This window comes from Callionymus lyra, chromosome 13, assembly GCF_982586985.1.
Source record: "Callionymus lyra chromosome 13, fCalLyr1.hap1.1, whole genome shotgun sequence".
Lineage (NCBI taxonomy): Eukaryota > Metazoa > Chordata > Actinopteri > Syngnathiformes > Callionymidae > Callionymus > Callionymus lyra.
The window spans coordinates 1,879,767-1,904,073 of NC_141830.1; the positions used below are offsets into that span (position 1 = coordinate 1,879,767).

Here is a 24,307-nt window from a genome sequence, read left to right on the forward strand (position 1 = left end):
GACTCCTTCAAGAAACATCTGTGTTTGATGATCTACTGACTCCTTCAAGAAACATCTGTGTGTTTGATGATCTACTGACTCCTTCAAGAAACATCTGTGTTTGATGATCTACTGACTCCTTCAAGAAACATCTGTGTTTGATGATCTACTGACTCCTTTAAGAAACATCTCAACACACTTTTATTTGAGCTTTTCCTTGATTCTCTGAGACTCTTGTGTTCGTCTCGCTGTTATCTTGATCTTTAAAGTATATATTTTATTGAATATAGTTTTGATTGTTTAAGCGCTTTGTGACCCTGGTCTGGAAAAGCTCTATAAATATAAATGACTTACTTACAACAAGTAGTCAAGCTTTATAAGGAGAAGGATTAATGTGTTCAGTTGAGCTACAAGAAGGTTGTCATGTAAGCACTGAACTGGCTCTTCAGTCAGATTTTCCGCTGTCGTCCGCCTGGATGGAGACGAGCATTATCTCTGCCCTGGTGGGTCACGCCTGACCCTTCACACGCGTGTCGACGCTCTGCTGTCGCCGTGACCGACAGGAACCACACGGAGCTCACTAGTGAAAGTTCTGCTCTGTGGGAGTGAACCTAAAGGTTCGACCTGATCCTGATCCCAGCAAACGTATCTGGGATCATTCATTGTCATTATCTTCAGAGTCCACTAGATGGTAGTGATGTGTCGATGAAGCTTCATGAAACCGTGTCATTATCTCTAGAGTCCACTAGATGGTAGTGATGTGTCGATGAAGCTTCATGAAACAGTGTCATTATCTTCAGAGTCCACTAGATGGTAGTGATGTGTCGATGAAGCTTCATGAAACAGTGTCATTATCTTCAGAGTCCACTAGATGGTAGCGATGTGTTGATGAAGCTTCATGAAACAGTGTCATTATCTTCAGAGTGCACTAGATGGTAGTGATGTGTCGATGAAGCTTCATGAAACGGTGTCATTATCTTCAGAGTCCACTAGATGGTAGTGATGTGTCGATGAAGCTTCATGAAACAGTGTCATTATCTTCAGAGTCCACTAGATGGTAGTGATGTGTCGATGAAGCTTCATGAAACGGTGTCATTATCTTCAGAGTCCACTAGATGGTAGTGATGTGTCGATGAAGCTTCATGAAACAGTGTCATTATCTTCAGAGTCCACTAGATGGTAGTGATGTGTCGATGAAGCTTCATGAAACAGTGTCATTATCTTCAGAGTCCACTAGATGGTAGTGATGTATCAAACGTATCTGGGATCATTCATTACTTCAATGAAAAGCAACAAACACTCTTTTCTCTCCAACTTCAAATGTTTGCATGTTCTTCAGGTGGATCTCGTCAACATCGGCGGAACCGATATCGTGGACGGGAACCACAAGCTGACTCTGGGTCTGATCTGGAGTATTATCCTGCACTGGCAGGTGAGCACACATCCTCTCACCTGTCCTCCCACATCAAACACACACTCATGATTGTTAGTCAAACACACACAGTGACGAGATGACTATGACGGCAACACAACACACGTGTGCGCCCGTTCAGGTGATGTGTTACCTTTAAATGAAGATCAAATCTTTAATAAAACATATTTACAGATCCTTGTTATCACTCGGTGATCTTGTTGAGAAGTTTAATGACAGATACTGATCAACAAACATGTGTTTAATGATATTAAATTGTTCTTAAATAAGTGTTCCTTCTGATCCTTGTTGATTCTGAGCACATGCTTGTTTCATAACATTCATAACGGCTTCTTCACTCGGATCCAGATGAAAATATGCAGCAGTTTTCTGGTTCGTGTTCATAATATAATGAACGAAATGATCCGTGACTGATCAGTTCAGGTCACAGCATCGTCACATGACCACTGTTTGAAGAAGTCAATTTGAAGAAGCACTGAGACGATCAGACAATCTTCTCGTCATCGTCACTACCAGGGCCGGGTCTAGACAGGGGCAAGAGGGGGCCTGGCCCCCTCAAATAAATGTTGTGCCCCCTCAAACTTACATGTAAGTAAGTAACAGCACAATGCCCCCTCAAGATTTGTGGCGGCCCCCTCATACATGCCTGTCTAGACCATTGATGAAGCTTCATGAAACAGTGTCATTATCTTCAGAGTCCACTAGATGGTAGTGATGTGTCGATGAAGCTTCATGAAACAGTGTCATTATCTTCAGAGTCCACTAGATGGTAGTGATGTGTTGATGAAGCTTCATGAAACGGTGTCATTATCTTCAGAGTCCACTAGATGGTAGTGATGTGTTGATGAAGCTTCATGAAACAGTGTCATTATCTTCAGAGTCCACTAGATGGTAGTGATGTGTTGATGAAGCTTCATGAAACAGTGTCATTATCTTCAGAGTCCACTAGATGGTAGTGATGTGTCGATGAAGCTTCATGAAACAGTGTCATTATCTTCAGAGTCCACTAGATGGTAGTGACTGGTTGATGAAGCTTCATGAAACGGTGTCATTATCTTCAGAGTCCACTAGATGGTAGTGATGTGTCGATGAAGCTTCATGAAACAGTGTCATTATCTTCAGAGTCCACTAGATGGTAGTGATGTGTTGATGAAGCTTCATGAAACAGTGTCATTATCTTCAGAGTCCACTAGATGGTAGTGATGTGTCGATGAAGCTTCATGAAACAGTGTCATTATCTTCAGAGTCCACTAGATGGTAGTGATGTGTTGATGAAGCTTCATGAAACAGTTTCATTATCTTCAGAGTCCACTAGATGGTAGTGATGTGTCGATGAAGCTTCATGAAACAGTGTCATTATCTTCAGAGTCCACTAGATGGTAGTGATGTGTTGATGAAGCTTCATGAAACAGTGTCATTATCCTCAGAGTCCACTAGATGGTAGTGATGTGTTGATGAAGCTTCATGAAACGGTGTCATTATCTTCAGAGTCCACTAGATGGTAGTGATGTGTTGATGAAGCTTCATGAAACAGTGTCATTATCTTCAGAGTCCACTAGATGGTAGTGATGTGTTGATGAAGCTTCATGAAACGGTGTCATTATCTTCAGAGTCCACTAGATGGTAGTGATGTGTTGATGAAGCTTCATGAAACAGTGTCATTATCTTCAGAGTCCACTAGATGGTAGTGATGTGTTGATGAAGCTTCATGAAACAGTGTCATTATCTTCAGAGTCCACTAGATGGTAGTGATGTGTCGATGAAGCTTCATGAAACAGTGTCATTATCTTCAGAGTCCACTAGATGGTAGTGATGTGTTGATGAAGCTTCATGAAACGGTGTCATTATCTTCAGAGTCCACTAGATGGTAGTGATGTGTTGATGAAGCTTCATGAAACAGTGTCATTATCTTCAGAGTCCACTAGATGGTAGTGATGTGTCAATGAAGCTTCATGAAACAGTGTCATTATCTTCAGAGTCCACGAGATGGTAGTGATGTGTCGATGAAGCTTCATGAAACGGTGTCATTATCTTCAGAGTCCACTAGATGGTAGTGATGTGTTGATGAAGCTTCATGAAACGGTGTCATTATCTTCAGAGTCCACTAGATGGTAGTGATGTGTTGATGAAGCTTCATGAAACGGTGTCATTATCTTCAGAGTCCACTAGATGGTAGTGATGTGTCGATTAAGCTTCATGAAACGGTGTCATTATCTTCAGAGTCCACTAGATGGTAGTGATGTGTTGATGAAGCTTCATGAAACAGTGTCATTATCTTCAGAGTCCCCTGTCCAAGTCTTTCTGATGTTGATGTTCTCTCAGAATACATCTTTAAAGGATGTATTTAAAACACACACAATCATGTCAGTCACGATCATAAAGCAACCGTTCATTTGCTTGAACGATGAAATGACATTTTCAACTCTGTGTTCATGAACTTGTAGGTGAAGGACGTTATGAAGGACGTCATGTCAAACCTTCAGCAGACCAACAGCGAGAAGATCCTGCTCAGCTGGGTCCGCCAGTGCACCAGATCCTACCCGGAGATCAACGTGTTGAACTTCACCACCAGCTGGGCCGATGGGTTGGCCCTCAATGGGGTCCTGCACCACTTCAGGTCTGTTTGTAACAACCACGACGAATGTCCTTTAAAGGTCGTTGATTGTAGGACTAGAACTAGACTAACTTAACTTGACTATGAACTGATAGAACTAGACTAACTTAACTTGACTATGAACTGATAGAACTAGACTAACTTAACTTGACTGTGAACTGATAGAACTAGACTAACTTGACTATGAACTGATAGAACTAGACTAACTTGACTATGAACTGATAGAACTAGACTAACTTAACTTGACTATGAACTGATAGAACTAGACTAACTTAACTTGACTGTGAACTGACTAGAACTAGACTAACTTGACTATGAACTGACTAGAACTAGACTAACTTGACTATGAACTGATAGAACTAGACTAACTTAAATTGACTATGAACTGACTAGAACTAGACTAACTTAACTTGACTATGAACTGACTAGAACTAGACTAACTTAACTTGACTATGAACTGATAGAACTAGACTAACTTAACTTGACTATGAACTGACTAGAACTAGACTAACTTAACTTGACTATGAACTGATAGAACTAGACTAACTTAACTTGACTATGAACTGACTAAAACTAGACTAACTTAACTTGACTATGAACTGATATAACTAGACTAACTTAACTTGACTATGAACTGACTAGAACTAGACTAACTTAACTTGACTGTGAACTGACTAGAACTAGACTAACTTGACTGTGAACTGACTAGAACTAGACTAACTTGACTATGAACTGACTAGAACTAGACTAACTTAACTTGACTATGAACTGATAGAACTAGACTAACTTAACTTGACTATGAACTGACTAGAACTAGACTAACTTAACTTGACTATGAACTGACTAGAACTAGACTAACTTAACTTGACTATGAACTGACTAGAACTAGACTAACTTAACTTGACTATGAACTGACTAGAACTAGACTAACTTAACTTGACTATGAACTGACTAGAACTAGACTAACTTAACTTGACTATGAACTGACTAGAACTAGACTAACTTAACTTGACTGTGAACTGACTAGAACTAGACTAACTTAACTTGACTATGAACTGACTAGAACTAGACTAACTTAACTTGACTGTGAACTGACTAGAACTAGACTAACTTGACTATGAACTGACTAGAACTAGACTAACTTAACTTGACTATGAACTGACTAGAACTAGACTAACTTAACTTGACTATGAACTGACTAGAACTAGACTAACTTAACTTGACTATGAACTGACTAGAACTAGACTAACTTAACTTGACTATGAACTGACTAGAACTAGACTAACATAACTTGACTATGAACTGATAGAACTAGACTAACTTAACTTGACTATGAACTGACTAGAACTAGACTAACTTGACTATGAACTGATAGAACTAGACTAACTTAACTTGACTATGAACTGACTAGAACTAGACTAACTTAACTTGACTATGAACTGACTACAACTAGACTAACTTAACTTGACTATGAACTGACTAGAACTACACTAACTTAACTTGACTATGAACTGATAGAACTAGACTAACTTAACTTGACTATGAACTGACTAGAACTAGACTAACTTAACTTGACTATGAACTGAATAGAACTAGACTAACTTAACTTGACTATGAACTGATAGAACTAGACTAACTTAACTTGACTATGAACTGATAGAACTAGACTTACTTAACTTGACTATGAACTGATAGAACTAGACTAACTTAACTTGACTATGAACTGATAGAACTAGACTAACTTGACTTGACTATGAACTGACTAGAACTAGACTAACTTAACTTGACTATGAACTGACTAGAACTAGACTAACTTAACTTGACTATGAACTGACTAGAACTAGACTAACTTAACTTGACTATGAACTGACTAGAACTAGACTAACTGGACTTGACTATGAACTGATAGAACTAGACTAACTGGACTTGACTATGAACTGACTAGAACTAGACTAACTTAACTTGACTATGAACTGACTAGAACTAGACTAACTTAACTTGACTATGAACTGACTAGAACTAGACTAACTTAACTTGACTATGAACTGACTAGAACTAGACTAACTTAACTTGACTATGAACTGATAGAACTAGACTAACTTAACTTGACTATGACCTAGTGACCTTCATTTATTTACCATTATCTATTTCCGTTTATTTTATCTATGGTTTTTAACTTTTTCCAGAAATGTTCATCACAAAATTCAAACCATTCCCTTCATTTTTCTAGTAACAAGTGACTTTAAAGTAACTTAAAGTAACTGAGTTAGTAGTAATGTAACTAAGCTACTCTTTTAAAGTAACTCACCCAACACTAGTTAACCCATGAATCATTGACGTGTTGACCAATCGTTCAAACATCTCACCGAGTGGGAAATGCCGGGTCGTGTTGTTGGTGCACCAGAGGGTTCTGCTGGTTTTGGTTCAAGTGGCAAAAGGTCAGGCCGTGAGGTCAGCGCCTGCCGGGTGTGTGAACTCTGCCTGACGCTCTGTTTACCTGCCAGTGTTTGCACTCGGTGTTGAGCACCAGCTTCCCTCTTCATACCACAGCCTGTGACACAGAAATGACAACGAGATGTGAGAACGCTCTCTGTTGCTTTAGACCCGGGGGCCCGAGTTTGGCTGCATCACTGAGCCCATACATTCCAGACCCCCCGACACTGAAGACCTGTTGGTTCCCCTCGAGATGTTGAACATCATCTCATGATGGAACAGAATAAAAGAGACCAAACAATTAAGCTTTTATTGCTTCCCCGCTCATCCCAGTCTTCTCGTAAGGCCTGGAAACAATGCTTCACATTTACAGCCTGCAGTGGTGGAACTAAGTGCTGGATGACGTAGTGTAGAAATTGGGGTGAATGGGTCGGGCCCCCTGCCAAATTTAAGAGAGACAAGCAGAGCTGTTTTGGGCACTTTGTTAAATTCCGACTCTGTTAGAACAGGAACAGCATTAGCTCGGCTGGTGGGACAATGTTTGTGGGAGAACCTGATCCTAATGATGTGTCGATGAAGCTTCATGAAACGGTGTCATTATCTTCAGAGTCCACTAGATGGTAGTGATGTGTGGATGAAGCTTCATGAAATGGTGTCATTACCTTTAGAGTCCACTAGATGGTAGTGTAGTGTTGATGAAGCTTCATGAAACGGTGTCATTATCTTCAGAGTCCACTAGATGGTAGTGATGTGTTGATGAAGCTTCATGAAACAGTGTCATTATCTTCAGAGTCCACTAGATGGTAGTGATGTGTTGATGAAGCTTCATGAAACGGTGTCATTATCTTCAGAGTCCACTAGATGGCAGTGATGTGTCGATGAAGCTTCATGAAACGGTGTCATTATCTTCAGAGTCCACTAGATGGTAGTGATGTGTCGATGAAGCTTCATGAAACAGTGTCATTATCTTCAGAGTCCACTAGATGGTAGTGATGTGTCGATGAAGCTTCATGAAACAGTGTCATTATCTTCAGAGTCCACTAGATGGTAGTGATGAGTTGATGAAGCTTCATGAAACAGTGTCATTATCTTCAGAGTCCACTAGATGGTAGTGATGTGTTGATGAAGCTTCATGAAACAGTGTCATTATCTTCAGAGTCCACTAGATGGTAGTGATGTGTCGATGAAGCTTCATGAAACAGTGTCATTATCTTCAGAGTCCACTAGATGGTAGTGATGTGTTGATGAAGCTTCATGAAACAGTGTCATCATCTTCAGAGTCCACTAGATGGTAGTGATGTGTTGATGAAGCTTCATGGAACAGTGTCATTATCTTCAGAGTCCACTAGATGGTAGTGATGTGTCGATGAAGCTTCATGAAACAGTGTCATTATCTTCAGAGTCCACTAGATGGTAGTGATGTGTTGATGAAGCTTCATGAAACGGTGTCATTATCTTCAGAGTCCACTAGATGGTAGTGTTGTGTTGATGAAGCTTCATGAAACAGTGTCATTATCGTCAGAGTCCATTAGATGGTAGTGATGTGTTGATGAAGCTTCATGAAACTGTGTCATTATCTTCAGAGTCCACTAGATGGTAGTGATGTGTTGATGAAGCTTCATGAAACAGTGTCATTATCTTCAGAGTCCACTAGATGGTAGTGATGTGTCGATGAAGCTTCATGGAATGGTGTCATTACCTTTAGAGTCCACTAGATGGTAGTGATGTGTCGATGAAGCTTCATGAAACAGTGTCATTACCTTTAGAGTCCACTAGATGGTAGTGATGTGTCGATGAAGCTTTATGAAATGGTGTCATTATCTTCAGAGTCCACTAGATAGTAGTGATGTGTCGATGAAGCTTTATGAAACAGTGTCATTATCTTCAGAGTCCACTAGATGGTAGTGATGTGTCGATGAAGCTTCATGAAACAGTGTCATTATCTTCAGAGTCCACTAGATGGTAGTGATGTGTTGATGAAGCTTCATGAAACAGTGTCATTATCTTCAGAGTCCACTAGATGGTAGTGATGTGTCGATGAAGCTTCATGAAACAGTGTCATTATCTTCAGAGTCCACTAGATGGTAGTGATGTGTCGATGAAGCTTCATGAAACGGTGTCATTATCTTTAGAGTCCACTAGATGGTAGTGATGTGTTGATGAAGCTTCATGAAACAGTGTCATTATCTTCAGAGTCCACTAGATGGTAGTGATGCGTTGATGAAGCTTCATGAAACGGTGTCATTACCTTCAGAGTCCACTAGAGGGCTGACTTTAACCTCACAAACCTCAAATGTTTTTCATCTTCAGGCCACATGCATTTGACTGGGACCAGGTGGTCCAACTGAGTCCTGTGGAGAGGCTGGATCATGGGTTTGCTGTAGCCAAAGACCAGCTGGGAATTGAGAGGCTTCTGGATGCAGAAGGTAAAACAACATCTTTGTGAAATGATAATAAAACACATGAGTTGATCTGTTCCGCGTCACTCATTCCATCGTTCCGACCCGTTCTGACCCGTTCTGACCCGTCCACAGACGTTGCTGTTCAGTTGCCAGATAAGAAGTCCATCATCATGTACGTGACGTCGCTGTTCGCTGTTCTACCAAAGGACGTCACCATGGAGTCCATCCGAGAGGTGGAGACGCTTCCACGGAAATACAAAGTTGAGGCTGAAGATGCCGGTCCAGGACTGAGTGCTCAGGTAAAGACTGAGGTAGTTATTCTGTCTCTTATCGATTCAAAGGATATTCTTGGCAGAGGTATGTGATCTCCGAGTGCTCTGCTGGTTCGTTTAAGATGTTGTCACATCAAATGAAGGAATGAATGAAGTAGAAAGCAGAGGAAGGATGAAGTGAATGAAGAAAGGATGGATGGAAGGAACAATCTTTTCAGGCTGTTGCTCCTAAGCTTTGGAACAATCTTCTCTCTCTTTGCGCTTGATGGATCTACTGACTCCTTTAAGAAACATCTGTGTTTGATGATCTACTGACTCCTTTAAGAAACATCTGTGTTTGATGATCTACTGACTCCTTCAAGAAACATCTGTGTTTGATGATCTACTGACTCCTTTAAGAAACATCTGTGTTTGATGATCTACTGACTCCTTCAAGAAACATCTGTGTTTGATGATCTACTGACTCCTTCAAGAAACATCTGTGTTTGATGATCTACTGACTCCTTCAAGAAACATCTGTGTTTGATGATCTACTGACTCCTTCAAGAAACATCTGTGTTTGATGATCTACTGACTCCTTCAAGAAACATCTATGTTTGATGATCTACTGACTCCTTCAAGAAACATCTGTGTTTGATGATCTACTGACTCCTTCAAGAAACATGTGTTTGATGATCTACTGACTCCTTCAAGAAACATCTGTGTTTGATGATCTACTGACTCCTTCAAGAAACATCTGTGTTTGATGATCTACTGACTCCTTCAAGAAACATCTGTGTTTGATGATCTACTGACTCCTTCAAGAAACATCCGTGTTTGATGATCTACTGACTCCTTCAAGAAACATCTGTGTTTGATGATCTACTGACTCCTTCAAGAAACATGTGTGTTTGATGATCTACTGACTCCTTCAAGAAACATCTGTGTTTGATGATCTACTGACTCCTTCAAGAAACATCTGTGTTTGATGATCTACTCACTCCTTTAAGAAACATCTGTGTTTGATGATCTACTGACTCCTTTAAGAAACATCTGTGTTTGATGATCTACTGACTCCTTTAAGAAACATGTGTGTTTGATGATCTACTGACTCCTTCAAGAATCATCTGTGTTTGATGATCTACTGACTCCTTCAAGAAACATCTGTGTTTGATGATCTACTGACTCCTTCAAGAAACATGTGTGTTTGATGATCTACTGACTCCTTCAAGAAACATCTGTGTTTGATGATCTACTGACTCCTTCAAGAAACATCTGTGTTTGATGATCTACTCACTCCTTTAAGAAACATCTGTGTTTGATGATCTACTGACTCCTTTAAGAAACATCTGTGTTTGATGATCTACTGACTCCTTTAAGAAACATCTGTGTTTGATGATCTACTGACTCCTTCAAGAAACATCTGTGTTTGATGATCTACTGACTCCTTCAAGAAACATCTGTGTTTGATGATCTACTGACTCCTTCAAGAAACATCTGTGTTTGATGATCTACTGACTCCTTCAAGAAACATCCGTGTTTGATGATCTACTGACTCCTTCAAGAAACATCTGTGTTTGATGATCTACTGACTCCTTCAAGAAACATCTGTGTTTGATGATCTACTGACTCCTTCAAGAAACATGTGTTTGATGATCTACTGACTCCTTCAAGAAACATCTGTGTTTGATGATCTACTGACTCCTTCAAGAAACATGTGTGTTTGATGATCTACTGACTCCTTTAAGAAACATCTGTGTTTGATGATCTACTGACTCCTTTAAGAAACATCTGTGTTTGATGATCTACTGACTCCTTTAAGAAACATCTGTGTTTGATGATCTACTGACTCCTTCAAGAAACATCTGTGTTTGATGATCTACTGACTCCTTCAAGAAACATCTGTGTTTGATGATCTACTGACTCCTTCAAGAAACATCTGTGTTTGATGATCTACTGACTCCTTCAAGAAACATCTGTGTTTGATGATCTACTGACTCCTTCAAGAAACATCTGTGTTTGATGATCTACTGACTCCTTCAAGAAACATCTGTGTTTGATGATCTACTGACTCCTTCAAGAAACATCTGTGTTTGATGATCTACTGACTCCTTCAAGAAACATCTGTGTTTGATGATCTACTGACTCCTTTAAGAAACATCTTAAGACGTTTCTATTTGTTCAGACTTTTCCTTGAATTTCTCGAACTCCTGTGTTGTTCTCAGTATTATCTTGATCTTTAAAGTATGTACTTTTTTGAGTATTGTTTTGATTGTTTAAGCGCTTTGTGACCCTGGTCTGGAAAAGCGCTATATAAATAAATATTACTTACTTACTTACTTACAAAGAAACGTGTTCATCAATGATTGTTGTGTAAGACTTTGACACGTGTCTACAGAAGCTCTGACCTTTGGTTTCTGCTGCGACCATAACCTTCTGTTCAAGACCATCTTGACATTCAGTGGGTATTTCGTGTGATCGATTCCTTTTTCTTACTCTGAAAGCTCCACATTCTCTGCAGGTGCATAGAAAAGTAAAACTCCCTGCGTCCGTGACCTTCGTAGGTACAGCTTTCTTGCATTATTTTTTATTCCTGGTTCAAGCAAATGTTGCTGAAATACATTTTTGCTGCAGCGAACACGGTGTTATTAAATCATCAAACTCTCTAAAGGTTTTATGTTCCGTGGACACTCTCTGTAACGATGATTGTTTCAACGAGATTTGACTTTTCCTGGCAACCTTCTCCTCGGCCTTGGAGGAGTCATTTCAAGTATTAATCGGTGGGTTTTCAAATGTACTTTGGAGGCGACAAGCAAACCTCCTGCAGCCGGAGTCGCGGCCGCCTGCTATCGCTTCCCTACTTCCCACTGTTTAGACTGCTTTGTGAAACGTCCTCGCTCCGAAATGTCACGAATATTTTCGACGGATGACCTTTGCTACATATTTGGGAAGTCGAGGCAGAAAACAAAAGCTTCATTGGACCCGTCGCTGCTTCAGGATCTCGACGATCCGCAGCAGATTTCCCTAAAAGGACCTTCATCCATGCTTTTGTCAACACAACGGTGTCCAGTCGTTCCTTATAAAGATTCTAGTTCCAGGTTTATCACCCGCTGTAGTTTGCAGACTTGCTCCGTCTGCCCCACGGTTGACTCGCCAAGATACAGCTGTATTTGGGTCTGACCTGCCCAGCATGTCAATGCTCCTCACCTCTCAGAGGCCCCTCGTAGAACTCAAGTTGTTTGGCTTTTTCCCCCTCAGTGCTGAGCAGGTCGTGCTGCCGAGGCCCCGCCTTGTTCTCGGCTTCTATTTTAGAACCCGCCAGCTGACGTTGATGAAGCTTAATGAAACGGTGTCCTTATCTTCAGAGTCCACTAGATGGTAGTGATGTGTCGATGAAGCTTCATGAAACAGTGTCATTATCTTCAGAGTCCACTAGATGGTAGTGATGTGTTGATGAAGCTTCATGAAACAGTGTCATTATCTTCAGAGTCCACTAGATGGTAGTGATGTGTTGATGAAGCTTCATGAAACAGTGTCATTATCTTCAGAGTCCACTAGATGGTAGTGATGTGTTGATGAAGCTTCATGAAACAGTGTCATTATTTTCAGAGTCCACTAGATGGTAGTGATGTGTTGATGAAGCTTCATGAAACGGTGTAATTATCTTCAGAGTCCACTAGATGGTAGTGATGTGTTGATGAAGCTTCATGAAACAGTGTCATTATCTTCAGAGTCCACTAGATGGTAGTGATGTGTCGATGAAGCTTCATGAAACAGTGTCATTATCTTCAGAGTCCACTAGATGGTGGTGATGTGTCGATAAAGCTTAATGAAACAGTGTCATTATCTTCAGAGTCCACTAGATGGTAGTGATGTGTCGATGAAGCTTAATGAAACAGTGTCATTATCTTCAGAGTCCACTAGATGGTAGTGATGTGTCGATGAAGCTTCATGAAACAGTGTCATTATCTTCAGAGTCCACTAGATGGTAGTGATGTGTCGATGAAGCTTCATGAAATGGTGTCATTATCTTCAGAGTCCACTAGATGGTAGTGATGTGTCGATGAAGCTTCATGAAACGGTGTCATTATCTTCAGAGTCCACTAGATGGTAGTGATGTGTCGATGAAGCTTCATGAAACAGTGTCATTATCTTCATAATCCTGCGTTTCCTTCCAGAGCGTGCAGACGAGGGCGGGCGTCGGCGCCAACCGGCCCGGCTCGCTCACGGACGTGGAGATGGAGGCGAGCTTGCTGGAGGTGGACCTGGACAGTTACCAGACCACGCTGGAGGAGGTCCTGACCTGGCTGCTGTCGGCCGAGGACGCCCTCCAGGTCCAGGACGACGTGTCGGACGACGTCGAGGAGGTTAAAGAGCAGTTTCACACCCACGAGGTGAGAGAGAAGGAGCTCCATCCGTCATGTTCGAGCCTCTCTTGACGCCCTGTTTCAAGTTGGACCTTCTCTGGACTTGTCGGGAATGTCAGGAATTCTCACCCGCTTACCCTGATCTGAAGATACAAATGTTTAAAGTCATGTTCGGGAGACACTGGAGCCAGAATCCAGGTCGGAAAGATGGTGACGAACCCAAAAAGCCTCTTAAACAGCTGAGCTGACGGACGTTTGAATCCACTTTATCTCAGCATGGTTGCCTTTTCCTACTTCCATCAGATGATCAGAGGTGGAGATCCATGCTAACTCATCCTCACACCTTCATTAGTGGATCTGGCACCTTCAGCTTCAGAGTTATTTACACCAGGAGAAGGTTTTCACGGATGAACACCAACTAAAAACATAGCATAAGAAACAAATAATCATCAATTTGTGTAGAAAATGATGATTAATTGACATGAATCCAATGATGCTTTCATGGAAAATGTGTTTGTTTTGTGAACGTTTTATTTTATGTGTTTTTGTCAAAGAAATGGACAGAAAATGACCAAGAAAATATGAAATATAACCTTAAAAATGTATTTTATAAGAACCCAGATGCATGTGTTGATGAAGCTTCATGAAACGGTGTCATTATCTTCAGAGTCCACTAGATGGTAGTGATGTGTCGATGAAGCTTCATGAAACGGTGTCATTATCTTCAGAGTCCACTAGATGGTAGTGATGTGTTGATGAAGCTTCATGAAACGGTGTCATTATCTTCAGAGTCCACTAGATGGTAGTGATGTGTCGATGAAGCTTCATGAAACGGTGTCATTATCTTCAGAGTCCACTAGATGGTAGTGATGTGTCGATGAAGCTTCATGAAACAGTGTCATTATCTTCAGAGTCCACTAGATGGTAGTGATGTGTCGATGAAGCTTCATGAAACCGTGTCATTATCTTCAGAGTCCACTAGATGGTAGTGATGTGTTGATGAAGCTTCATGAAACGATGTCATTATCTTCAGAGTCCACTAGATGGTAGTGATGTGTCGATGAAGTTTCATGAAACAGTGTCATTATCTTCAGAGTCCACTAGATGGTAGTGATGTGTTGATGAAGCTTCATGAAACGGTGTCATTATCTTCAGAGTCCACTAGATGGTAGTGATGTGTTGATAAAGCTTCATGAAACAGTGTCATTATCTTCAGAGTCCACTAGATGGTAGTGATGTGTCGATGAAGCTTCATGAAACAGTGTCATTATCTTCAGAGTCCACTAGATGGTAGTGATGTGTCGATGAAGCTTCATGAAACAGTGTCATTATCTTCAGAGTCCACTAGATGGTAGTGATGTGTTGATGAAGCTTCATGAAACGGTGTCATTATCTTCAGAGTCCACTAGATGGTAGTGATGTGTCGATGAAGCTTCATGAAACGGTGTCATTATCTTCAGAGTCCACTAGATGGTAGTGATGTGTCGATGAAGCTTCATGAAACGGTGTCATTATCTTCAGAGTCCACTAGATGGTAGTGATGTGTCGATGAAGCTTCATGAAACAGTGTCATTATCTTCAGAGTCCACTAGATGGTAGTGATGTGTCGATGAAGCTTCATGAAACAGTGTCATTATCTTCAGAGTCCACTAGATGGTAGTGATGTGTTGATGAAGCTTCATGAAACAGTGTCATTATCTTCAGAGTCCACTAGATGGTAGTGATGTGTTAATGAGGCTCCATGAAACAGTGTCATTATCTTCAGAGTCCACTAGATGGTAGTGATGTGTTGATGAAGCTTCATGAAACAGTGTCATTATCTTCAGAGTCCACTAGATGGTAGTGATGTGTCGATGAAGCTTCATGAAACAGTGTCATTATCTTCAGAGTCCACTAGATGGTAGTGATGTGTTGATGAAGCTTCATGAAACAGTGTCATTATCTTCAGAGTCCACTAGATGGTAGTGATGTGTCGATGAAGCTTCATGAAACAGTGTCATTATCTTCAGAGTCCACTAGATGGTAGTGATGTGTTGATGAAGCTTCATGAAACAGTGTCATTATCTACAGAGTCCACTAGATGGTAGTGATGTGTTGATGAAGCTTCATGAAACGGTGTCATTATCTTCAGAGTCCACTAGATGGTAGTGATGTGTCGATGAAGCTTCATGAAACAGTGTCATTATCTTCAGAGTCCACTAGATGGTAGTGATGTGTCGATGAAGCTTCATGAAACAGTGTCATTATCTTCAGAGTCCACTAGATGGTAGTGATGTGTCGATGAAGCTAGTATCAGTGACGTGAGATTAGGAAGCACAATAGCAATGATTAGATGAAACATCTAGTCCATACTTTTATCTTCAATAACAAGCGACTGGTTCACTCCAGGCCTTCATGATGGAGCTCACGGCTCACCAGAGCAGCGTCGGGAACGTCCTGCACGCCGGGAACCAGCTGATCGCTCAGGGGAACCTGACGGACGAGGAAGAGGACGAAATCCGGGAGCAGATGAGTCTCCTGAACTCGCGCTGGGAGAGCCTTCGAGTCGCCAGCATGGACCGCCAGGCCAGGTTCGGGCGTTTACTGGTCTTAAAAGTGTCATGAAACTGTGTCCAATAACGGTGTTTAGACATTAACCAGAGAATAAATGGACGTCTGTGAGTTCACCAGAACCTCGGCAGTACATCCAGTAAAGCATCTGTGTCAAAGTCGAGGCCCGTGGGCCAAATGTGGCCCGCCATGTGATTTTTATGTGGCCTTGACCAAAGAGCATGTTTCCCACGCATTCCGCCACTAGGCTTCAGCGTCTCCAAAATCAATGCGAACAGAAACTGAAATACAGCCTCGCAAAATGTCCAAGAAGAGAAAAGTTGGGGGATAAGTTGGGGAACCTAAAAAGTGACCTGGTTGTGAACTGAGACTTTCTTTCTTGTTGGGACATATCTCAAGACTCGCCAATCTGATTTTCCTGCAATTGATTTACTTTTTCTCTGCTTGAGATGACAAGTGTGACGACAATAAAGTTTTAACTTACTACCTTACCTTACCTTACCTTACCTTACACATGTGCATCAACAGGAAAAGTTGCTTGTCAGACTTATTTCAGTTGCAACTTGTTGGTCTTGAGCTGTACGTTTTTGACTTATTTGTATGTATAGCAATGTATTTTAGTACCACATGCTAGGCTGTGTGCAGCCATTTTTATTGTATTGTAAAATGCTACGTCACACATGTTGTTAGCAGCTCACTTAAGAAACATCTTAAGACGTTTCTATTTGTTCAGGCTTTTCCTTGAATTTCTGGATCTCCTGTGTTGTTCTCAGTATTATCTTGATCTTTAAAGTATGTACTTTTTTGAGTATTGTTTTGTTTGTTTAAGCGCTTTGTGACCCTGGTCTGGAAAAGCGCTATATAAATAAATATTACTTACTTACTTACTTTACTATCACCTCGTAACACTTTTTCTCTTCACATATTTGAATCGTAGAAAATAAATACTATAAAATGGTGTCAATAAATAACAAAAGCTATGATGGTAGTGATGTGTTGATGAAGCTTCATGAAACAGTGTCATTATCTTCAGAGTCCACTAGATGGTAGTGATGTGTCGATGAAGCTTCATGAAACAGTGTCATTATCTTCAGACTCCCCTAGATGGTAGTGATGTGTCGATGAAGCTTCATGAAACAGTGTCATTATCTTCAGAGTCCACTAGATGGTAGTGATGTGTGGATGAAGCTTCATGAAACAGTGTCATTATCTTCAGAGTCCACTAGATGGTAGTGATGTGTTGATGAAGCTTCATGAAGCAGTGTCATTATCTTCAGAGTCCACTAGATGGTAGTGATGTGTTGATGAAGCTTCATGAAACAGTGTCATTATCTTCAGAGTCCACTAGATGGTAATGATGTGTCGATGAAGCTTCATGAAACAGTGTCATTATCTTCAGAGTCCACTAGATGGTAGTGATGTGTCGATGAAGCTTCATGAAACAGTGTCATTATCTTCAGAGTCCCACTAGATGGTAGTGATGTGTTGATGAAGCTTCATGAAACAGTGTCATTATCTTCAGAGTCCACTAGATGGTAGTGATGTGTTGATGAAGCTTCATCAAACAGTGTCATTATCTTCAGAGTCCACTAGATGGTAGTGATGTGTTGATGAAGCTTCATGAAACAGTGTCATTATCTTCAGAGTCCACTAGATGGTAGTGATGTGTTGATGAAGCTTCATGAAACAGTGTCATTATCTTTATAGTATAGTAGTATTGTTTTGATTGTTTAAGCGCTTTGTGACCCTGGTCTGGAAAAGCGCTATATAAATAAATATTACTTACTTACTTACAATTGTTGGTTTTACAGTAGTTATGACCTCAAGTAATACATTCAAAGTCATTTAACATTAAGGAGTAGTTACATTTATTTTACATTAGCTTACATTTAGCTACATTTATAAGTTACATCTGGCCCTTAGAGGGCAGCCATGATGATGATGTGGCCCCTGGTGAAAACCAGTTTGACACCCCTGCAGTAAAGGAACGTTAGAACTCGCTTCTACTACTACTATGTGTTTGAAAACCTCTCGTCTCCTTCAAGGCTTCACGAAGTCCTGATGGACCTCCAGCAGCAGCAGTTGCAGCAGCTCTCTGATTGGCTGACGCAGACGGAAGATCGAATCCGAAAAATCGAGTCGGAACCTGCGGCCAAAGAACTGGATTTGTACAAAGAACAGATCGAGCAGCATAAGGTAAACATGGACGGTTCCTTCACTTCCCCTTAAACATGCTCACGAGTCTGTTGTCCAGGAGCTGCAGAACGACCTGGAGGCGGAGCAGGTGAAGGTGAACTCGCTCACTCACATGGTGGTGGTGGTGGACGAGAACAGCGGCGACAGCGCCACCGCGGTCCTGGAGGAGCAACTGCAGGTAATGTAGTCGATCCTTCCCAACGAAAGAGAGACAAAGATGGAATACATCTTGTTTGAACTTCTCGCAGTCGCTGGGTGAGCGCTGGGCGGCGGTGTGTCGCTGGACAGAGGAGCGCTGGCACAAGCTGCAGGATGTGTTCCTGGTGTGGCAGCAGCTTCTGTCAGATCAGGTGAGGAACCAAACATATGACTATGTTAGGTCTTCTCTTTAAACTATAGGTACCTCGGTGTGTGGATGGACAGTAAACTGGTCCTGCAACACAGACCATGTATATAAGAAGGTTCAGAGTAGACTGTACTTTCTGAGGAGGCTTCGATCATTTAACATCTGCAAGAAGCTCCTCTGCATGTTCTACCAGTCTGTGGTGGCCAGTGTTCTATGCTGTGGTGTGTTGGGGTGGAAATGTGTCCAAGAGGAGGTCAACAGGTTGGACAGGTTGATCAGGAGGGCTGGCTCTGTGGTTGGAATGAAGCTGGACTCACTGGTGACAGTTACTGAGAGGAGATCATTGAACAAACTACTGTCCATCATGGATGATGACAGTCATCCTCTGAACACTGTCATCAGTGAGCAGAGAAGCAGATGAAGCACGAATGCTCCTACCAGGTGCAACACTAATAGACTCAGGGACTCATTCATCCCTCGGGCTATTAAATTGTACAATTCTGAGTTCAGGGGCAGGAGTGGAGTGAAAGTATCTGGATGTTCTGTTCCATGTTAGTCTTTGTATCCTTTGTTGTTTTTCTTTGACCTATGTTCTTTATCTTTATACTTAGATTGTGTCATCTTGTTCTTCCTCTTTATGTTCTTCTTCTTATTTTATTTTTTATGTATTATTTTTTATTGTTTATGAAAAACTGCTGGCTATTGGTAAAAAACAATTAAAGTTTAAATAAATAATAAATAAATAAAGTTTTACCTTACCTTACCTTACCTTAAACATGAATGAATCTTTGTCAGACATAACAAACCTAAAATAAACTTAATCCAATATTACACATCATCGCTTTTGTTATTTATTGACACCATTTTATAGTATTTATTTTCCAAGATTCAAATATGTGAAGAGAAAAAGTGTTACGAGGTGATAGTAAAGTAAGTAAGTAAGTAATATTTATTTATATAGCGCTTTTCGAGACCAGGGTCACAAAGTGCTTAAACAATCAAAACAATACTCAAAAAAGTACATACTTTAAAGATCAAGATAATACTGAGAACAACACAGGAGTTCCAGAAAATCAAGGAAAAGCCTGAACAAATAGAAACGTCTGATAGCATTAGATAGACATCAGTGCAACTTGTGCTTTTAGCCACGAGTGAAGCTAGTATAACTCATCAGTTTCATCAGTGTTACGAGGTGTAGGAGCTGTCTCGCCTGCAGTTGATTCAGAACTCTGCAGCGAGAATTCTAACTCGCTCTAGTAGAAGAACTCACATTTCTCCGATCCTTCAAACTCTTCACTGGCTTCCAGTTTCTTTCAGGATCAACTTTAAAATTCTGGTTCTTACTTTCAGATCTATTCATGGTCAGACTCCTCCTTACATCACTGATCTGATCCAGCCTTACACCCCAGCTCGGGCTCTGAGGTCTGTGGATCAGAATCTACTGATGGTTCCTGAACTTCAGGACCAGAGGAGAGAAATCTTTTCAGGCTGTTGCTCCTAAGCTTTGGAACGATCTTCTCTCTCTTTGCTCTTGATGGATCTACTGACTCCTTTAAGAAACATCTTAAGACGTTTCTATCTGTTCAGGCTTTTCCTTGAATTTCTGGAACCTGTGTTGTTCTCAGTATTATCTTGACCTTTAAAGTATATACTTTATTGAGTACTGTTTTGATTGTTTAAGCGCTTTGTGACCCTGGTCTGGAAAAGCGCTATATAAATAAATATTACTTACTTACTTACTTACTTATGTGAGGTTAAGTTTCCTGATTGATAAACGTTGTTTCTTCTGCAGGACGTGTTCAGAACATGGTTGGCAGAAAAAGAAGAAGCCTTGAGTGAAGTACAAACCAGCAACTTCAGAGACCCGAGTGAGATGAACGCCAACGTCCGTCGACTGGCGGTGAGTGAACGGACGACGTTGTGAGGTTGACAAAAGTCCGAGCCGTGTCGATGGACTCGTGCAGGGCCTGAAGGAGGACATGGAGAAGAAGAGGAGGACGCTGGACCAGCTGGCTGACGCAGGGCAGGATGTGGTTTCATTGCTGAGGAGCTCCGAGGCGGCGACCAAGATCGAGACGGACACAGAAGAGTTGACCCACAGATGGGACGGTCTGGTGCAGACGCTGGAGGACTGCTCCTTCCAGGTGACTCGTGGTCTCACTGAGGTCTACTGAAGACCACGTTGCTCACCTTCGTCTGTCCAGGTGATGGAGGCTGCCACGGACGCAGGGATGAGTCCAGTGGAGGAGCAGGTCGGTTTCACCACCGTCGCCGCCGCAACGTCGACCGCCGGCCAGGAGTTCGCTCCTCCTGCTCCGCTGAAGAAACGCCTGGTGGAGACGGACGCCGAAGTCAGACGAGCGTAAGGGATCTCAAAGTATATGCCGACTCGACGCCCGTCAGCTCAACCTTCTCGCTCTGGCTTCTGAAGGTACGAGACCAGACTGGCCGAGCACCTCGGCTGGATGAAGGCGTGGAAGGCGTCGGCTCAGGTTCTGGCCGCGACGAACCCCGAAGTCTCGACGCAGACTTCGGACCTGCAGGGAAAACTGCAGGTGAGAAATGTTCTCCTTCTTCTTCTTCTACGCAGGAGTTTCAAAGCAGGAAGTTGAACCACTGAACACATCTCCAGGGGGTTTGAAGGTCGACTGAAGAAGGCACATTAACTTGTTACTGTTCACTTGAGTCGGTGTCCAGGTGTTTCTTTAGTTGCTGTCGTAGGACTTTCCTGACGTGAAACTGACGTCTCACCCCCTCTCAGTGAATTCAGCTCTCTCTGTGCACTCTTGGTTCATCTTGTCTGCCATCAGATGGTTTGAAACGTGTCCTTGACGGAGACCAGAGGGTCAATAAAGGGTTAACGATCTGTTAAAATACTGAGTTGTGTTTCTCATGGGAAGGCTTTGGAGCTGGAACTCTCCGGAAAGGAAGTGGTGACGAGTCAGCTGGTGCAGGAAGGACGACTCTTGGTGGACCAACTGGAAAGAGGTACTCGCGGCTCTCGCAGCAGCTCCTTATTCCTTCGCTCACTTTTCCCACATCTGTTCGCTATTACTTGGAATTTAGCAGCCGCTCATTTGCATTGAGTATTGAGTGTGTGGAAAATATGGCAAAAGAAACCATCGTTTAGTTTCATGGTCTCGGCTCTGGAGTCGCTCGGTGAAGATGATCATCGCTCTTGGCCCTGTGGAGTTCACTGAAGACCAGACTTTCCATCTGACTTCACGAAGGCCAGGGCCTTCCAGTTAGTCTTTCTGACATTTGTCTTCACACCACCCCGTGAGTGATGTCTGGAGGCTCTTCGTCTCCGAAATCACCTGCTTAGATCCATCATCGTTTGTGTCCAGAACCTCCTGGTCAAGAGGAGCCTCCTCCACGTGAACCTGACCAGGTGTGTGTGCTCCCCTCAGAAGGCGCCTGCGTGGACTCCGTGCGGCGAGACATCCACCTGGTCCAGACCGAATGGGCGGCGAGTGCTCGGGAGCTCCAGGCGGCGCAGGACGGGGCGAAGACCCGGAGCAGGTTCGCGGCGTCGGCCGCAGAGCTGGGACGCCTGGACCAGACCCTGAAGGACCAGGATAAGTGGCTGGACGCGACGGCTCCTGTGGACAAGAGCGATGGTCCAGGACTTGAAGGCCTCATGAAAGACTGCCAGGTAATGTCTGAAGCGTCAGAAGAACGATCTGGTGAGTTTAAGATGGTCCTCAGTGGACAAGGATGGATCCTGTCCAAGTGCAGAGGTTCTTAGTTAGTCACGAGTGATGGAAAGATGGAGATGGACGGATGAATCTTCTGTATCATCTGTCACGATGAAGATAGAGCTGAGCCAGAAGACAATACTCTCCATTTACCATCCATGTCTCTGGTCCACGGTCCCCGACTCTGAGGTCCGAAGATCACAGTGTGTGTCTGGACTTCGGAGTCGAGGACCTCAGTCGTTGGAGAAAGACTCAAAAGTAGACCTTCTGTTCCTTCACGTGGAGAGACTCTGAGCCTGATCTTGAATAATCCTGGACAACAATAGTTGATCTTTCAGGGATCGATAAAGTATCTGATCCTCAACAGTCCCGGCTGGTCCTCGTCACGGCCTTGAGCACCAAAGTGCAGCAGCTTTCATCAGACGTGGCTTCGCTGGGAGCGTTTCCTGCGTTGAAAGACAACCTGGTGGTGGTCTCTGCTCATCACGCCTCCACGCTCCAGCAGCTGCAGCACCGACAGAAGGCTGTCGGCGAAGGTAACACATGACTTTTGACTCTTTCACCTTAAAAACACTTTTAACTCTTTCACCTTAAAAACACTTTTGACTCTTTCACCTTAAAAACACTTTTGACTCTTTCACCTTAAAAACACTTTTAACTCTTTCAACTTAAAAACACTTTTAACTCTTTCAACTTAAAAACACTTTTAACTCTTTCACCTTAAAAACACTTTTAACTCTTTCAACTTAAAAACACTTTTAACTCTTTCACCTTAAAAACACTTTTGACTCTTTCACCTTAAAAACACTTTTGACTTTTTCACCTTAAAAACACTTTTAACTCTTTCACCTTAAAAACACTTTTGACTCTTTCACCTTAAAAACACTTTTAACTCTTTCACCTTAAAAAACACTTTTGACTCTTTCACCTTAAAAACACTTTTAACTCTTTCACCTTAAAAACACTTTTGACTCTTTCACCTTAAAAACACTTTTAACTCTTTCACCTTAAAAACACTTTTGACTCTTTCACCTTAAAAACACTTTTAACTCTTTCACCTTAAAAACACTTTTGACTCTTTCACCTTAAAAACACTTTTAACTCTTTCACCTTAAAAACACTTTTAACTCTTTCACCTTAAAAACACTTTTGACTCTTTCACCTTAAAAACACTCTTGACTCTTTCACCTTAAAAACACTTTTGACTCTTTCACCTTAAAAAACACTTTTGACTCTTTCACCTAAAAAACACTTTTAACTCTTTCACCTTAAAAACACTTTTGACTCTTTCACCTTAAAACACTTTTGACTCTTTCACCTTAAAAACACTCTTGACTCTTTCACCTTAAAAACACTTTTGACTCTTTCACCTTAAAAAACACTTTTGACTCTTTCACCTAAAAAACACTTTTAACTCTTTCACCTTAAAAACACTTTTGACTCTTTCACCTTAAAAACACTTTTAACTCTTTCACCTTAAAAACACTTTTGACTCTTTCACCTTAAAAAACACTTTTGACTCTTTCACCTTAAAAACACTTTTGACTCTTTCACCTTAAAAACACTTTTAACTCTTTCACCTTAAAAACACTTTTAACTCTTTCACCTTAAAAACACTTTTAACTCTTTCACCTTAAAAACACTTTTAACTCTTTCACCTTAAAACACTTTTAACTCTTTCACCTTAAAAACACTTTTAACTCTTTCACCTTAAAACACTTTTAACTCTTTCACCTTAAAAACACTTTTGACTCTTTCACCTTAAAAACACTTTTAACTCTTTCACCTTAAAAAACACTTTTGACTCTTTCACCTTAAAAAACACTTTTGACTCTTTCACCTTAAAAAACACTTTTGGCTCTTTCACCTTAAAAACACTTTTAACTCTTTCACCTTAAAAACACTTTTAACTCTTTCACCTTAAAAAACACTTTTGACTCTTTCACCTTAAAAAACACTTTTAACTCTTTCACCTTAAAAACACTTTTAACTCTTTCACCTTAAAAACACTTTTAACTCTTTCACCTTAAAAAACACTT

At 41.5% G+C, this 24,307-nt stretch overlaps 1 protein-coding gene across 5 annotated transcripts in view; it reads left to right on the forward strand.

Annotated features, from left to right (window-relative positions):
* The window catches only part of utrn (utrophin), a 262,181-nt gene that overhangs the window by 39,663 nt on the left and 198,211 nt on the right, over window positions 1–24,307 (forward strand). For all 5 annotated transcript variants that reach the window (XM_087805312.1, XM_087805309.1, XM_087805311.1 and 2 more), the window contains 16 exons: window positions 1,319–1,411; window positions 3,856–4,028; window positions 8,769–8,884; window positions 8,993–9,159; window positions 13,290–13,505; window positions 15,867–16,048; window positions 18,074–18,224; window positions 18,283–18,402; window positions 18,473–18,574; window positions 20,363–20,470; window positions 20,535–20,714; window positions 20,775–20,932; window positions 21,002–21,125; window positions 21,471–21,558; window positions 21,981–22,225; window positions 22,636–22,804. In XM_087805312.1, the coding sequence (XP_087661438.1) occupies window positions 1,319–1,411; window positions 3,856–4,028; window positions 8,769–8,884; window positions 8,993–9,159; window positions 13,290–13,505; window positions 15,867–16,048; window positions 18,074–18,224; window positions 18,283–18,402; window positions 18,473–18,574; window positions 20,363–20,470; window positions 20,535–20,714; window positions 20,775–20,932; window positions 21,002–21,125; window positions 21,471–21,558; window positions 21,981–22,225; window positions 22,636–22,804 (2,392 nt within the window). The remainder of the gene's footprint in view (window positions 1–1,318; window positions 1,412–3,855; window positions 4,029–8,768; window positions 8,885–8,992; window positions 9,160–13,289; window positions 13,506–15,866; window positions 16,049–18,073; window positions 18,225–18,282; window positions 18,403–18,472; window positions 18,575–20,362; window positions 20,471–20,534; window positions 20,715–20,774; window positions 20,933–21,001; window positions 21,126–21,470; window positions 21,559–21,980; window positions 22,226–22,635; window positions 22,805–24,307) is intronic.